At 34.4% G+C, this 15,758-nt stretch overlaps 6 protein-coding genes across 6 annotated transcripts; 3 read left to right on the plus strand and 3 right to left on the minus strand.

Moving 5' to 3' along the window:
• Nucleotides 1–52: 52 nt before the first annotated feature.
• NAEGRDRAFT_72436 (uncharacterized protein) lies at nt 53–1,724 on the minus strand (the record flags this gene model as incomplete). The annotated part of the gene is made up of 3 exons (XM_002672487.1): nt 53–626; nt 668–923; nt 965–1,724. The coding sequence occupies 3 exons, from the start codon at nt 1,722–1,724 to the stop codon at nt 53–55; spliced, it is 1,590 nt and encodes a 529-aa protein (XP_002672533.1).
• Nucleotides 1,725–2,061: 337 nt separating this feature from the next.
• NAEGRDRAFT_52205 (uncharacterized protein) lies at nt 2,062–3,435 on the plus strand (the record flags this gene model as incomplete). Its single annotated transcript, XM_002672416.1, has 1 exon — nt 2,062–3,435. The coding sequence occupies one exon, from the start codon at nt 2,062–2,064 to the stop codon at nt 3,433–3,435; it is 1,374 nt and encodes a 457-aa protein (XP_002672462.1).
• Nucleotides 3,436–3,568: 133 nt separating this feature from the next.
• NAEGRDRAFT_72438 (uncharacterized protein) lies at nt 3,569–4,579 on the minus strand (the record flags this gene model as incomplete). The annotated part of the gene is made up of 1 exon (XM_002672488.1): nt 3,569–4,579. One exon carries the CDS (start codon nt 4,577–4,579, stop codon nt 3,569–3,571), a length of 1,011 nt encoding a protein of 336 aa, XP_002672534.1.
• Nucleotides 4,580–6,065: 1,486 nt separating this feature from the next.
• NAEGRDRAFT_72439 (uncharacterized protein) lies at nt 6,066–7,379 on the plus strand (the record flags this gene model as incomplete). Its single annotated transcript, XM_002672417.1, has 1 exon — nt 6,066–7,379. One exon carries the CDS (start codon nt 6,066–6,068, stop codon nt 7,377–7,379), a length of 1,314 nt encoding a protein of 437 aa, XP_002672463.1.
• A 424-nt stretch (nt 7,380–7,803) lies between these two features.
• Nucleotides 7,804–12,156, plus strand: NAEGRDRAFT_52208 (uncharacterized protein; the record flags this gene model as incomplete). Its single annotated transcript, XM_002672418.1, has 2 exons — nt 7,804–8,418; nt 8,812–12,156. 2 exons carry the CDS (start codon nt 7,804–7,806, stop codon nt 12,154–12,156), a joined length of 3,960 nt encoding a protein of 1,319 aa, XP_002672464.1.
• Nucleotides 12,157–12,165: 9 nt separating this feature from the next.
• Nucleotides 12,166–15,571, minus strand: NAEGRDRAFT_81200 (BTB domain-containing protein; the record flags this gene model as incomplete). Its single annotated transcript, XM_002672489.1, has 2 exons — nt 12,166–14,542; nt 14,688–15,571. 2 exons carry the CDS (start codon nt 15,185–15,187, stop codon nt 12,244–12,246), a joined length of 2,799 nt encoding a protein of 932 aa, XP_002672535.1. The 3' UTR covers nt 12,166–12,243.
• Nucleotides 15,572–15,758: the final 187 nt, after the last annotated feature.

A 15,758-nucleotide genomic window follows, 5' to 3' on the forward strand; every position in this document is an offset into this window, starting at 1 on the left:
ACTGATTCAAAACTCGAGAATATCTTTCAGTAAATTATTGAGCCATCATATTTCATTCCATTTCTAATTCTCTATTATTCACAATACTCAATATTTTCCTTGCTAATTCAGTCTCATTTGAAGAAGTTGATGACATCATTCCTTCAATAGTTTCAATGACTCCATAATCTTTGACGGATTGGATTACTGTTTCCTTGAAATGTGAATTCAAAAGTGCCTCAAGCCCTTGCAAACACATAGGAAAATATATATTGTCTGTAATCATTCCTTGATGGAATACTCCAACAACACTTCTATCGAGTAAATATTTTACAACTTTCTCATTTGGCAAATCACAAATGTTTCTCACAGCCCAAAAGGCCTCTTTTTTTACTGAGACAGGTGATTCGTTGTTATTGAGAATGTCCAAAGCTTGCTGAACTAATCCTGCATCAATTGCCTTTTGCACTTGTGGAACAGTACCAGCAGTAATATTCGATAATATCCAAACAGCTTCCTTTTTCATTCCTTGTTTGGAATGGTCGAGTATTAGAGGTAATACCTCTAATAGACCTGATTCTAGCACATGATCTGTACTTGTGTCATTTCCAGATCCAATTACATTTCCAAGAATACGAAGAGCAGGACTAAATTAATTTTAAATAAATGAATTCTCTTGTATGCTTACCTTTGCACAGCATAACTGCTACCGTGATTGAGGAATGAAACCACTCTTTTGGTAACACCAGCATTTATGAACAGTTCTGTGGCTGTGTCATCCAGAGGTCTATCAAGTGCATGGGAGAGAGCCCAACAGGTATCAATAAGAACTTCTTCGTCAGTCTGGTTCTGGATTAGGTCAATCATTATTGGAAATGCATCTTTGACATATTCTATTGATACACTTGGTTTACCTCTCATCATATTTGCCAATGCCCATGTTGCTTAATAAATGATTAAACGAATTGTAATCATATTAACCTACCATTTCTTAAGAAACTTAATCGGTAGGTCGTTGGGTTGGTTTTAAAAAATGGTAACATTATTGATAGAGCCCCATGACTCAATACCAAATCTCTGTAACCTACACTGTCACCACAAATATTTCCTAATGCCCAAAAACATTGTTCCACTAAATCTGCACAACTTCCATTACATTCTATGAGTTTAAGGATTTTTTCAATACATCCCAATGAAACTACATGTTGAGTATGTGCGGATGATCCACTTGAAACATTGGTCAATGCCCATACAGCTTCGAATTGTAATAGATTCAAGTTGAATCTAGTAATGGATTGAAGTTTCTTCACATTCGTCCTGGTGCTGCCTTCCGAAATATTAAAATATTTGGCAACCTCCTGTTCGTCAATGAGTTTAGCTAGCATTGTGGGTATCCCAGAATCAATCACTTGTGTAATCAGTTGATTAGAAATATTTGTCAAAATTTTCCTCACTGTAGTAGCATAGTCCAAAATAGTGCTAAAATTATTACCATCCAAATCAAGATAATAACACATAATTCCTAGATTTCGCTCCGGGAGAGGCAAATCTTTCCTGGTGAGTTCTCTAGAATTGCAAAATCTTGCTCTTGATTTATTCAATAAATTATTTCTAACTTTTTGTTTTTGTAACCAAACCTCCTTTCTAGATGTTAATTTTGGTTTTCCTTCCTGATGATGATGATGATCGGTACCATTGTAGTTTTCAGTTGATGATAGAATTTCTTCAAAAGTTGGTCGGCTCATTTTTTTTAAAGATCGAAGTTTTCTCGTACAAAATTTCTACTAATCAAAGGAAGGACAGTTGTTGATCTCGAGAAAGGAATATTGTTTTAGATATTTTCGTTTCAGCATTTGATAACTTTCATTTCTCAAGGTGGATTTTTCAAAATTGGCTTGCTATTTTGAGAAGGGATTGTTGTTAAAGAAACTCTGATTTCATTTTCAAGATTATACCATTTTCCAACACAAGACAAACTCTACTGATGATAATAAATCATTTAGAATTGGATACTAATCCTCTTCTTCTCACAATTTAAACATGAATTAATCTTTGAAAACTTAGAACGTCTAAGACAAAAAAATGCTGCAATACCAAACCGATAATAGTACTAATGAAGAGAATGCACAACCAATTAGAAAGCCTACTGAGGAGGTAAAACATGAACTTAAACAAGACCCATTCTTCACACTTAGACACAAAATCGTTTTGGAAGAGGGGAGTATGAGCCAATTGATAGAACAAAACAACTACTTGGCCAAAAATCCTCCCGAGCAACCAGATGACTTAAGGGATTGGATTTATACACTGTGGATTCTATCTGATATTGGCAAAGAACCAGCTGCTAATGCACACCAAGCGTTTCTCCTTTCAAAAAAGACAGAGAATGGTCAGTACATAATACCATCAGCTTGTAGGTTAATCGTTAACGCTTATGAAGGTTGGAGTAAGGATGAAATAGTTAATGAAATTCTATGTCCACAATCAAAACCAGGAGAGTTTAAACGGGATTTATTGTTGTGCTCTGAAGCTCTTCTTCTTATTTACATCAAAAAGAGCCTCTTTCTTGATCAAGCTATCAGGTTTTGTTTCATTGCCTCACTGTTCGGCAAGAAGCGTTGCTGGCACCAACTTCAGTTTCAAATGTTTAAATCAAAGCAAGAACAATCTTATGAAGAAATAATGAAAGATTTAAGAATGCAGGTAACGTATGGTCTCTTGCTTGAAAATCATTTAGTCCAACATCAACAAAGGATACTAGAGTGTGTCCAAAATGAAAATCAAATATATTTGCCAGAAAAGAAACGAGAACGTGTTACTGAACTGATGAAAGGATTGCAACTCGTTACAAAATTGGTAAAGCAAAAAAATAATCCAACTCTGGAACTAGAAGAGCTGATTCTAAACGGTGTTTTAGATGAGGAAAAATTCATGATGATTATGGCTTCTAAACCTTCCTTTGCAAACTGCTTACGTTTGTTCTATGCTCTTCCTGGATTGAAATCTTCCATATCAAAAATAAATATTGAAGATGAATGGGGGGCTGAAGATGGTAAATGTGACGAAAGCAGAACTTGCCTTTCATTTTACTATGTTTCTGCCATTCATGAACGATGGGAACCTAACATATATCAATTTGTTATGAGTGAAGCAGATATTACAATGTATGGAGGTGCTATTGAGAATTTAGTCGAGCATTTTATCAAATTAAAAGAAGAGGCATTTGCAATAGCTCTGTTAGAAGAGTGCGTAAAATTTGAGACACATTTTGTGGAAAATATCTACGAATCAGCCGAAAGAAAGTCAACAGTTTTGTACAAATGTAGAAAGTATTTGGAGTGGTGCATGAAGTTGAATAATGAAGGAGAACAAGGTTGGCTTGAAAAATTGAATGAAATTGATAAAAAAAGGGAAAACCTTGAAATCAAACATACCTGGACTGACAGCGATTACTAAGTGTATAATTGCAATTCCAGAAATTACCTCAAAGCGTTCCTAATTCTTTTACTTAATTGAATTAATTCTCCATAATTTGAGTATTCCATACTTATTGAAACATTTAAAGGAATTTAGATATTTGTGAAACACTTTAAATGTTGCACTTGTTGTTTGGATCCAAATAAAAGTGTTCTCTCTGTTTTAAATAGTTCAATTTTTGTCTGGACATCCATACACCATTAATATGGAAGAGAACCATTTCATTCTTTCCTGTTTCATCAATTTCTGGTCCCACAATAGCTGTGTATTGACACTTATTAGGGAACTTTTGTACTGGAAGATATCCAATTGAGTTTACAAAATCCATGTTACCATTCTTCTTTAATTTAGTAACGAGAGCGTTAAGAATAGCTTGATCATTGGTTGGTTCGGTTCTTCCATTTGGATTAGGACCATCCAATAAAGAAACGTCAACTGGAATGAACATGGTCAAAATATCAATCAGTATTGGTTTCATCCAAGTTTCTAAAAATTGAATGGACTTTGGTTCTGATTTAACATAATAGACACCAGTATTAATCTTAATATCATCCCTATGGAGTGATTCGTAGGTTCCACAAGTTTCAATTTGGAAAATAATGTCGAATTTAGATGTATCTGGATAGGTCCTCATGAAATCTGTTGGATTCTGGAAGAGAACTACATCCAAATCGCTGAATAGTACATTAAATCCTTTCTTTACACATTTCCATACCATAATAGGTTTCAGCAATGTAACAAATTCCCAATGTTTGGTAAATAATTCCCTCTGAATAACATTCTCTCCCTTTTCCTTGAATTGTTCCATAAAATTCTTGTAAAACTTTTCGACATCCTTATCCAATTGATCCAATCGAGTCTCCTCCATAAAATCAATAACCAATTGTGGAATTTCCTTTGGCGTGAATGGAATAATTCTCATCTCTTCCTCTTCTTTAATCATCTCTACAGGAATATCAGTCAAACTTGAATAAATCCTCTTTTTCAAATTCTTCATGATGGAACCATCAAGCTCATCCAAATCAACAAAGACAAACAAGACAAAATTATCAATCCTATTCTTTTTCAATCCACAAATCCACTGTTTAGCCATAATCCAATAAGTAGGAAGCTTATTTTTCATATCCTCCGAAGATGACGAATCCAAAATTTGTTTTAAATTCTCCACAGAAAGTAACCCTAGAATTATATCATTTTGCTTTTGTATCTTTTTCAGAGTTTGTGTGGATATAAAGGATGATAATGATGAATCTGTTAATATTGGCGCCGATGATTGTATTAAATTATTTTCATCCTTTGAAAGGCTTGTTTCTTGTTGGTAAATTGATGAAGGTTTAATCCACCAAATAATCATCACAATAGTCAATATTATTCCCACGATCAAGTACCATCTTTTCCGAGTATTGGATTTGTCTTGATAGGCTTTAAACATTTTTTTAAATTTATTTACAATTTAATATTTATTAAACTGTTACTATTTTGTAATTTTGATTTTGAATTAGACTCCTTACCATTCTTTAAAGGTTGTGGTACAAGTTTAAGTTTCACCCATATCCTCATGATTTTATTATATGGAGTCTTAATTATTGTAATTAATAGAAAGTATCTTGGTTTGAAGAAGCTATTGAATGCGTTAGGTTTCGTTTTGTTTTCCAGAGCTTTAGTGAGTCCACCAAGTACTCTCTTTTCAAAGAATTGTTTGTATGTGATACCTGGTTGGACAGAAGTATCATGTTTGATAACATGTCCATTTCCATCCACCATGATGTTTTCTCCAATTATTATGATGCATTCCTTTTTCAAAACATGAAAACGAATTCCGAATTCCTTTCAAATTAGAATTGAAAAGCATGCATGTTATTTCTGCTCATGATGGTTAAATACCTCATGTATCCTCAATTACATCATCCACATGAAGATCATTTTATGGCCACACACTCTGGCAAAGTTATCAAGCTCTGTACGTATCTGACATTGTCTCCAAAGGTTCACCTCTTATCACCCTTTTTAGTGAAAAAACATTATCACTGCGTTTGATAATTCAAATCAGGCCATTTTGATAGGAGTGGAATTGAACTTGAAAGACAAGTATGAAATACATCCCTACAACCGTGTCGCATGTATAAATCTCTTAATACATGAATTGTAGATGTTAAGGCATGTTATGAATGTTACATCTTTTTTTCTGTAGTTTACAAATTTCAAAGCCACCATCAACAAACAACACATGTTGTGTGTTAATGCGCATGGATCATGTTGAGAATGAGGTTGTGGTGTGTGATGTTTCGCAGTTAAAGCAGTTATTGGCTTCGTCTTCAATTATAAAAGTGCAATGATATTGCTTTACCTGGCTATTAGAAACCAAACTTTGAAATTTTAATAATTCCCTTATTCCCTCATATTCCTCTCAATTAAGAAAATTGAATAGTGCTGTAGATGGACACCTTTATTAAGGTATCACACTTTCCAATCTCTAGCTCGTAATAATTGTGCTCTAACAGTAAATTCTTCAAGTTCAATCCCACTCCTTTCAGCTAACCCAAAGAATGCCCAATTTGGTTGTTTTTACCTTCCTATCTGGGAGATAGAACCAATCCCCATTAAAAAAAATGTCGCAACCAAACTATCTCTCAAACTCTGAGAGTAATATTAGCAGTTACAACAACATTGATGACACATCTATGAGTTCACCAACTTCAATACATGCATCAACACCAGCATCATCATCAACTATTGAATTGTTGGCCACAACAATGTTTAATAAGGGACTTGATACATGCTCCAGTACCATCCTGATGTATAATGAAGATGCCAAATACGAAGATAAGAATCATGTTGATATCAGCAACGGAACATGCCAAGAAGACAAACAAAAGCAACAAAACCAAAGCATGGAAGATGGTTTCCATACGTTTAGAAAATTCAGTGTTCCATTCATTGAAGGGATTAAATTCTCAGCACAGGATGATGAAGAATGTGATTTCAAGTTGATTGGAAAGGAATACAAGTATTCATTATTTGATGGGAAGGATCATTCGGCCATGTATGAGAGATATAGACCCAGATATCCACCTGCTCTTTTCGATAAGATGATCATGCCCAAGCTGGAAGGATTCGCTTCTAAAGTTGTTGTGGATGTTGCATGTGGACCAGGTAATGCAACCTTTGATTTGGCCAAGAGATGTGATTTTGTTATTGGAGCTGATATTTCACAAGCACAGATTGATAAAGCAGAGAGGATTTTAGGAGAACATCGAGATGAATTTCCAAATCTCATATTTGATTGTGCATGTGCTGAGAATCTTACAGATCTAGTGGAAAAGCATCGATCGACTTTGAAGAAATATCAGCATGAAGTTTCTCATTCAACATGTGATGATGAGAATAATAGTAATAATCAACAACAGGAAGAGGAGAATTATGAATTTTTTGATTTGATCACAGTTGCATGTTCATTGCATTGGTTTGATTTTGAAAAGTTCTTTGCTCAGGCAGATAAAGTCCTCAAGAAGGGAGGTTATCTGATTGCATGGACCTATTTTCTCAATACATTTTCGAATGAGAAGGCAGAGCAGATTATTACTGATTTTTATAATAGTGATGAATTGAAATCTTGTTGGACACCTAGGAAAACATTCTTGGATCACAAATATAGAAATATTCCATACGTTCCATATGAGGATAATATGGAATTTGTTACCTTTACCTACTCTTCACAAATACCTTTGGGAGATTACATTGGGTTTTTGAAAACTTTGAGTGTAGTTCAAAAGTATGGAGACATGTATGGAATTGAAAAGAAGGATCAATTCATGTCACGTCTAACTGCTCAACTCTCTGAAGCTTTGAATATTCACAGTGAAGAAGAACTGATGGAATTCAGTTTACCATTCGTTTTCCTCGTAACTAGAAAACACACCTAATTCTGAAATCTTTCTCTAACTCAATCACCATTATCAGCTTTTTGAATACTGCAAAATCTAGGAGAATTTACAAATCATCTAGCAAGCTACGCTTAACCAATACCAAGGAATAATGATTTCATATTTCAGAATTGAAAATCATTCTCGAGCAACTTTTGTAATTCATGAATCTCACAAACTAAACACCTCAAAGGCTCTTCTTCAAAAACCAAATTGAACCAATAAATTGAATTACAATGACAGTATCCAACTTCAATTTGCAGGATTTTGCTCGATTTTCAAAAACTCACAGCACAAAAACGAATAAATAGCAAGAAGAATCGTGCTTGCGGAGATTCATAAATAAATAATAATTTGCCGCAAAAAAACAACACCACAACAATCACCACATCTATTAACTCCGATTGTTTAATTGATAATGAAAATGGAGGAGGAACAAGATGTTTCCTCCATGTCGCAACAACAATCGAGTGGTGCAAGAATAAGTGAAGAAGAAGTTATTATAGAAGGGGAAGAAGTGATGGTTCCGATGACGTCCATGGAAGAAGAAAACAATACTCTTCTAATACCTAATTATGAACATTTCCCTTCCGATGATGATAGTGTGGAGAGGGAAAATTCTCATCGAGACATGATAGACAATTTTAAAGATGGAATTGATATATCATCACCTGAAGATTATGAACATTCGAGTGGGATCATTTCAAAGCTTTTCTTTTCCTTCCTTGATCCACTGATTAAGGTTGGTTATAAGAAGGGAGGCAGGAATGATAAACCCTTCGCTGGTATTGTTCAATTAATTAGAAAATTATTAATTTATTTGAAAATAAGGAAGGAAAATCAAGAGATTGAGGATAATTTTGAAGGATTGCAACACTCTGATATTCCCAAATTACCAAAACATATTCAGACCGATAATATTTATCCAATATTTGAAAAGAGTTTTAAACATGTCTATCTTAAAAAGAGGAGATACTATTCGGAGGCTGGAAATTTATGGAGTAGTAATGGAACTCTGTTAATTAGAGTTATAGAGAAGGTATTTAGGTGGAGAGGATTTTATTCTATTGCTCTTTGGAGGATTATTTCAATTATTGCGACATATATTGCACCATTAATTTTGTACATTTTGTTGGAAGCTATTAGAACTCATTCAAGTGAGGATTCTAATATTAATGTTAATAAGAATCAAACGGAACCAATTCAGAATTCAACACTACCTTTATACTTTATGGGAATTACTTATATGGAAAATTCCTCTTCAATTGTAAATGCCACATTAATTGAGTCATATCTGCCTCTGTCTAATATTTATTTCCAATTCTCATTGCTATGCTTCCTCTTTATTTCTAGCTCTTTCTCATTTATATTTCAACAACACTACTTTTTTGGAAGTTGTAAAGTATGGTTGGGAGTTAAAAATTCTCTACAGGCATCAATATTTCAAAAATTAACAAGAATAACTCCCTCAGCAAGAAGCAAGTTTGAAAGTGGAGAGTTGACCAATTTATTTTCTACGGATACTAACAGATTAGCTGGTGTGATTATTGAACTACACGATCTGTGGTTAACACCAATTATGATTATTGTTGGAATGACTCTAATTATTCTCTTCTTTGGATTTAGTGCAGTGGCTGGTATTTTAGCCATGATTGCTTTTGCTCCAGTTCTAGGAGTGCTTGCTAAACTATTGACAAAAATTGAAACTGAATTGTCCAAACACAAAGACGAAAGAATTAAGGTTATGAGTGAAATTTTGAACGGTATCAGAATTGTTAAATTCTTTGTTTTTGAAGACAAAATGAAGGAACGTGTCTATGATGCCAGAGCTAAGGAATATCAAGGTTTAAGAAAAGGAGCTCTCATAAGATGTTTCCAATTACTAACTTCAGCCACCACCTCAGTTGTTGGAAGTGGTGTTACCTTCATTTCTCATTACTATATGGGTGGTGAATTAACCATGTCGAATATGTTCACTGGACTAGTACTTTTCGAAACTTTCAGAACTCCTCTTTTCAACTATCCTAATTATCTTTCAATGGCAGTAACTGCATACGTAAGTGCTAAGAGAATTGGTAATTTCCTCTTTGCTGATGAAATTACCTCACTGCCTCACGATCCAGAAAATAAGTCAAATCTCTTCAAAGCAGAAGAAAACAAAGACCTAAATGATAGTATCTCAAGTCCGCTAGTTGATTTTGCAATCAAGTTTAAGAATGCAACCATATCATGGGGTGAGCATTCAAGCCCAATTCTCAAGAATATTAACTTGACTCTCGAAAAAGGAAAACTCTATTGTTTGATTGGTAATACTGGTTCAGGTAAAAGTAGTTTATTTTCCTCAATTTATGGTGATACAGTTATTGTCAATGGCTCCGTCTCTGTAAATCCATACTCCAAACTTACACTCAGTGATGAAAATCCTTGGATGATCAATGGAACTGTAAGAGAAAACATAATATTCGACAAATCTCTTGACTTTGATTCTGAAAAATATGAAAAGGTTTTGGATGTATGTCAGCTTCGTTCTGACTTGGCAGGTTTCCAAAATTATGACCAATCTGAAATTGGTTACTCTGGCATTAACCTCTCCCTAGGTCAAAAACATAGAATAGGTTTGGCCAGAGCTTGTTACTCCAACTCGGATATTATCTTGATGGATTCCTCACTAAATTCAATCGATGCTCGTCTCTGTAAGAAAATATTCAGAGATTGCATTATGGATTACCTTAAGGATAGAACTAGAATACTCATTACACACTCACTGCAATTGTTGAAAATGGCTGATGAAGTTATTGTCTTGCAGCAAGGTGAGATTGTAGCCAAGGGTCCTCTCAAAGATATTATGGATTCATATGATTTTTCCAAGTTGATTACTGAAGACGATAACAATGAAAAAAGTGAAGAATCGTCTCCAGAAATTTCTGAAGAAAAACCCAAATCAAAGACAACTGAGAAAGGATCTGAATCTAAAGGAAAGCTTGTCCTGAATGAAGAGAGAACCACTGGTAATATTTCATGGGGTATATTCTATGATTATTTGAAAGAATATGGCATTTCATTAATCTTGTTGTGCATTTTCCTTTCTTTTGCATCACTTGGTACTAAATTACTGAGTCAGATGTGGATTTCCTTTATGAATATGAACACATTCCAAATGTCCATTGCCAATTATGTTTGGATTTATCTAGTGATTGGATGTCTTGATTCCCTCATTCTATTTATCAGAAGTGGTTTCTACTCGTATGGTTCTCTTAAAAGCTCACTCAAACTCCACAACAAAATGTTGGAAGGTGTTTTAAGGGCTCCAATTTTATTCTTCGATCAAAATCCTGTTGGACGTATTCTGAACAGATTTACACAAGATATCAATGCCACTGACAATGAAATGTTATTCACCATACCAGTGGCTATTAATATTATTCTAAACATTCTCCTGACCATCATTCTGATTTCTACAATCACTCCATTATTCCTTGTTGTAATTGTACCTATTGGATTGGTCTTTTATCTCATTCAGATTTATTATAGAGTTAGCTCGAGAGAAATTAGAAGATTAGAGTCAATTGCAAGAAGTCCAAGTTTATCACACTTCTCATCGTGTCTCCAAGGTATTAACACAATTAAGGCACTACTAGTTCATGAACAAATATTCCATGATTGTAATAGAAAGATTGATTTTGCTACCAAACATTCACATTTCCGTTTTGCAATTAACAGATGGTTGGGTATTAGAATTCAAGTTTTAGCCCAAATTGTGGTTTTCTTTACAGCCTTGTTTGCCATTATTGCAAGACATACTACTACTTATATTGCACCATCTCTTTTAGCTCTTTCTATTACTTACTCACTTCAGTTGACTGATAATTTTACCTTCCTTATCAGATACTTTGTAGATTTAGAAAGCTCAATGACCAGTGTTGAACGTATTGTTCACTATTGTAATAATATTGATTCGGAAGCACCAACTGAACAGGAGGATGATCCTAGTCCAGAAGAATGGCCTTCAGAGGGTCGTATTGAAGCTACCAATTTCTCAGTAAGATACAGATCTGATTTGGATCCTGTATTGAAATCGATTAACTTTACTATTGATCCAGGAACAAAGGTAGGAATTGTTGGAAGAAGTGGCTCTGGAAAGAGTAGTTTGCTGATATCACTTTTTAGATTCCTTGAAGCAGATAGTGGAAATATCAAAATTGATGGTTATAACATTTCAGATATTGGATTGAAAAGATTGAGACAATCACTCTTGATTATTCCTCAACAACCAGTACTGTTCACTGGTACTATCAGATATAATTTGGACATTTTTAATGAATTTACAGATAAGGAAATATGGTCAGCTCTAGAACGTGTTCATTTGAAGAATAAGATTAGATCTATGGAAAAGAAATTGGATGAACCTGTAACAGAAAATGGAGGTAACTTTTCCATCGGTGAAAGACAACTAGTCTCGCTAGCCAGATGCATATTAAGAAAGGCCAAAATTATTATTTTCGATGAGAGTACTGCCTTTGTGGATCATCAAGCTGATGCTCTAGTTCAAAAAATTGTAAGAGAAGAATTTAAACATGCCACAATCATCACTGTAGCCCACAGACTTGACACAATTATTGATTCTGATAAAATCATTGTCATGGAATTTGGTGAAATATTGGAGGTTGGATCTCCAAAGGAATTATTGAAACAAGAAGACAGTAACTTTTACAAGTTGGTTAAGGAAACTGGTAAAAATTATTCATCCTTCCTCAAACAACAAGCATTCAAAGAATAAAATGTCATCTTTATTTAAAATATATTTTATTTATTATTATTTGAAAATAAGAGTACAAACAAGGAATATTTACAAGAATAGGGAATGCTAATGATAAATGTTTTTCTTAACATTCTTCTTCCTCTTCTTTTGGATCTTTCCAACTGAACCAGAACTATAGGAGTCATCTGCCAATGTAGGACTGTTATCAGATGGGAAAGACCAAGGGGAAGGTGGACTGACACCCAAAAGAATATTTCCTGGAGAAGTCAAGTAGGAAACTTCTTCCTTTCCGTCAATATCGTTCATAGAGGAAAGTGAATTAGGCTTTCTAATCTTCTTTCTGCCCAATGAGGTAGGAACTGGAGGAGCTGAGTTTGGTGTTGGTGGAGGAGCAAGCTTTTTAGCGGATTGCTTTTGCTTATTCTTGTGTTTCTTCTTTTGCTTATTATTATAGGAAGAACTGGCAAAGTGAGAATGGTAATAAGTGGAAAATGGAAGAGCATATTCTGATTGTTCATAAAATCCTGATCCTTCTTGTTGTCTGAAAAGTTTTCTGAGATCCTTCAGCTCTTGTTTAAGATCTGAGGAGAGATCCTTTTTGTAATTGTTGGTTTTTCTTACCTTTGACATGTTGTGAACTATAAAATAAGTGCATGTTTCCCTCAAATGCTTCACATCATATGAATCAGCAATGCTAAATATGGTGGAGGCATTTCCTGGGTGAATCTTCTTTTCAATAACACTTTGACACATTAGAGATAATCTTTCAAGTTGATAGACTTCTGCAGCAACAAGAAGTTCTACTGAAATATCAAAGTTGATGGACACATTTCCACTATACAAATATTGAAGTACTAACTTGAAAACCTGAGGTCTAATGCCAGTAAGTTCAAATTCATCAATTTTGGTCATACCAATTGAATGTTGTTGTTGTGGTTTGTTGGAAAGCATCCTACGGAAGAATTTGGATCTAGAATTGAGAATACATCTATGACAGGCAATCCTTTCTTTTTCAGCACCAACACTAAACAAAACGTCGCAATTAGATTGATCAGAATTAATAAAAGTAGTAGTACTAAGAACAGTACTGAAAATATTACCACCATCTTGAGTTGAGACTGACATTGGAGAAGTGATTGAATAATTATCATCCTCATCTGATGAGTCATCATTCTCACTTTGAGATGCAGAGACATATTGACTAAAGTCAAAATGGGCCTTTGAGCTACTCGGAGGAGAATCGAGGCGATCTTGATCTTCATTCTTCTCCAATAAGAGGCTCTTTTCTGTAGATTCATAAAGTTTCTTCATGTCCGTATAGAGGGTTGGAGCAGGGATAGATGTGGTAAAATCTGAATCTAAATGTTTTGAGCATAGAGCAAATAGTCTATCCAGTGAAAATGCAACTGCTAAGAAAATTAGCTCATAAATGCAACATCTTATATCTACATCAACTGGAATATCCTCTCCATCCAACAAACCGACTCGGTCTGTATATAAATATTCAAGTAATCCTCTGAATCCGTAGCTCTTTACCTTTTCTGATTTTTGTTTTAATTCTTCATATTTCTCTGTTGCCTTGTGCTTTTTCTTTTTCATTAGAGCGTCTGCAGCATCACCTACGTTAACAATATCGTTAGATGATAGCCTCATACATTCTCTATATAAAAGAGGAGCACGGGCATATATTATTGGTCTGTGTGCATGGTAGAATTGGCCATTATATTCTAGAATAGTATCTGAATAATCTTCCGAGTCAATTAGAGAACTTAAATCACTAGTTAGTGTGGATCTTCCACAATCAATTGGCTCAATCCCTCTTATTCCTGTTTCTAAAGTGTAGACATTATTGGATATTTGGGTACTGGAATCATTTTCTGCAAATTTTCCACCAATTATCCAAAGCTTGGTTCCAGCCATTTGAGCTGAATGACCAACAAGAGATGGTGGGGCAGGGGAGTTCTTATCTACATAGGGTTTTTCAATATCCCATCTAAAGTGTTCCAAATCTAAAACCATCAAATCATTAGAATGGGAGTGAGCATTAACCAAACCACCAAATACAATCATCTTGTTGGCAATAATATTGGCAGTGTGGTGGACTCTCTTCGCAGAGTCAGTTGTACCTTCAATTTTGATATGCTTCCAAGTGAGAGTATCAAGATCAAGACTGTACAAATCATTGAACAAGTGTTGATCATTACCACCTCCGAAAATGTAAAGAGAATTATTGTAGTGGACACAAGTGTGACCATATCTTGGAGAAGGTTTAACACCCTGAGTCTTTTCTCTAACCCAAGTGTTTGATTCCGTATCAATCACCATGAGATCATTGAAATAGTTAGTACCATCAGTACCACCGAATATATACATCTTGGTTCCATCAATAACATTGGTAGTGTGGCTGTTTGTCAATATTAATCAAGATAGCAGCACCAAGCATTCAAAGGAAAAATCGTTACGAAGGAAATGTGAAAAAGTAACCAATCAAAGGGTTAATTGTTGTTGTGTGAATAAATTGTTATTGTTGTAAACAAGTTTGTACTTACCCGTAGAGTGCAGGAAGAATATCTTGAGCAGAGTGTCTGGCTGAACACTTGACTTTCAACCACTCCATACTTTCGATATCGAATCTGTAGAGTGAGTTGCTTGCAGTACCTTTTTCTAATTGTCCACCATAGATATACAGAGTACATTTAGAGACTTGGGTCATGGTATGTTGGGAAAGTTTTGGTAGTTTTGCATTAGGGAATAGTTCATAGTCGTTTCTGTTGAGTTTCTCTGGTTTAATAGTACGAATACCTGTTGGTTTGATTGCCTTCTTCCTTCTGAGAATTTTAATAACATCATTCAAGCAGTGATACTCTCCAGATTCCAAGTTGTACACTACAAAGGAGTTGCTAAAGTGTTGTCCTTCAGCTTTATCAGCCCCTCCATAGATGTACATGTATTGTTTGTTGATAATTACAGAGGAGTGAAAATACCTCTGCAATTGATTGTCATTGCAGCTTTTCCAAAAAGAACCTAATAATCTAGCAATCCATATCATAGTTTAATTAATATATAAAGTATATAGATGAAATATAAATAATATAAAAATGTATAATAATAATACTATTAAAGTGTAAGTGTGATGATGAAGTGAAATTTATAGAAGCATATGGCTTGCGGTATTAGATAATTTAATATATAATTGTTATGATGATGATATGATAATAATAATATTAGGCTTTGCTACTCCAATCTAAAAAAACGTTAAAATCAATCCAATAATAAAAACAAAATATCCACAAAATAATACTAATAAACGAATGTTCTAGTGATGATAATTTGTTATAGTTGAAGTGATGATGAATGAAACGATATTGTTGTTGTTGTTGGGGGTATTTGTTATGATAGTGTTGTTGTACAACGGCAGCAAGGAGGACAAGAGAGGTGACGACGAGAAAAAATTTTTAATTACAACAACTTTAAAAATAGAACACAAGCGTTTTTGTAGGCAAAAAAGCAAACTGTAAAATTCAATTTAAGAGTTCTGGAAAAAAGTCCTCACTTTTGAAAATAAACTTTGTTGGGTGCAATTTGTGATCTGACATCCACCATAGAATAGAAGGCACAAT

This window comes from Naegleria gruberi (assembly GCF_000004985.1).
Source record: "Naegleria gruberi genomic scaffold NAEGRscaffold_53, whole genome shotgun sequence".
Taxonomy (NCBI): domain Eukaryota; phylum Heterolobosea; class Eutetramitea; order Acrasida; family Naegleriidae; genus Naegleria; species Naegleria gruberi.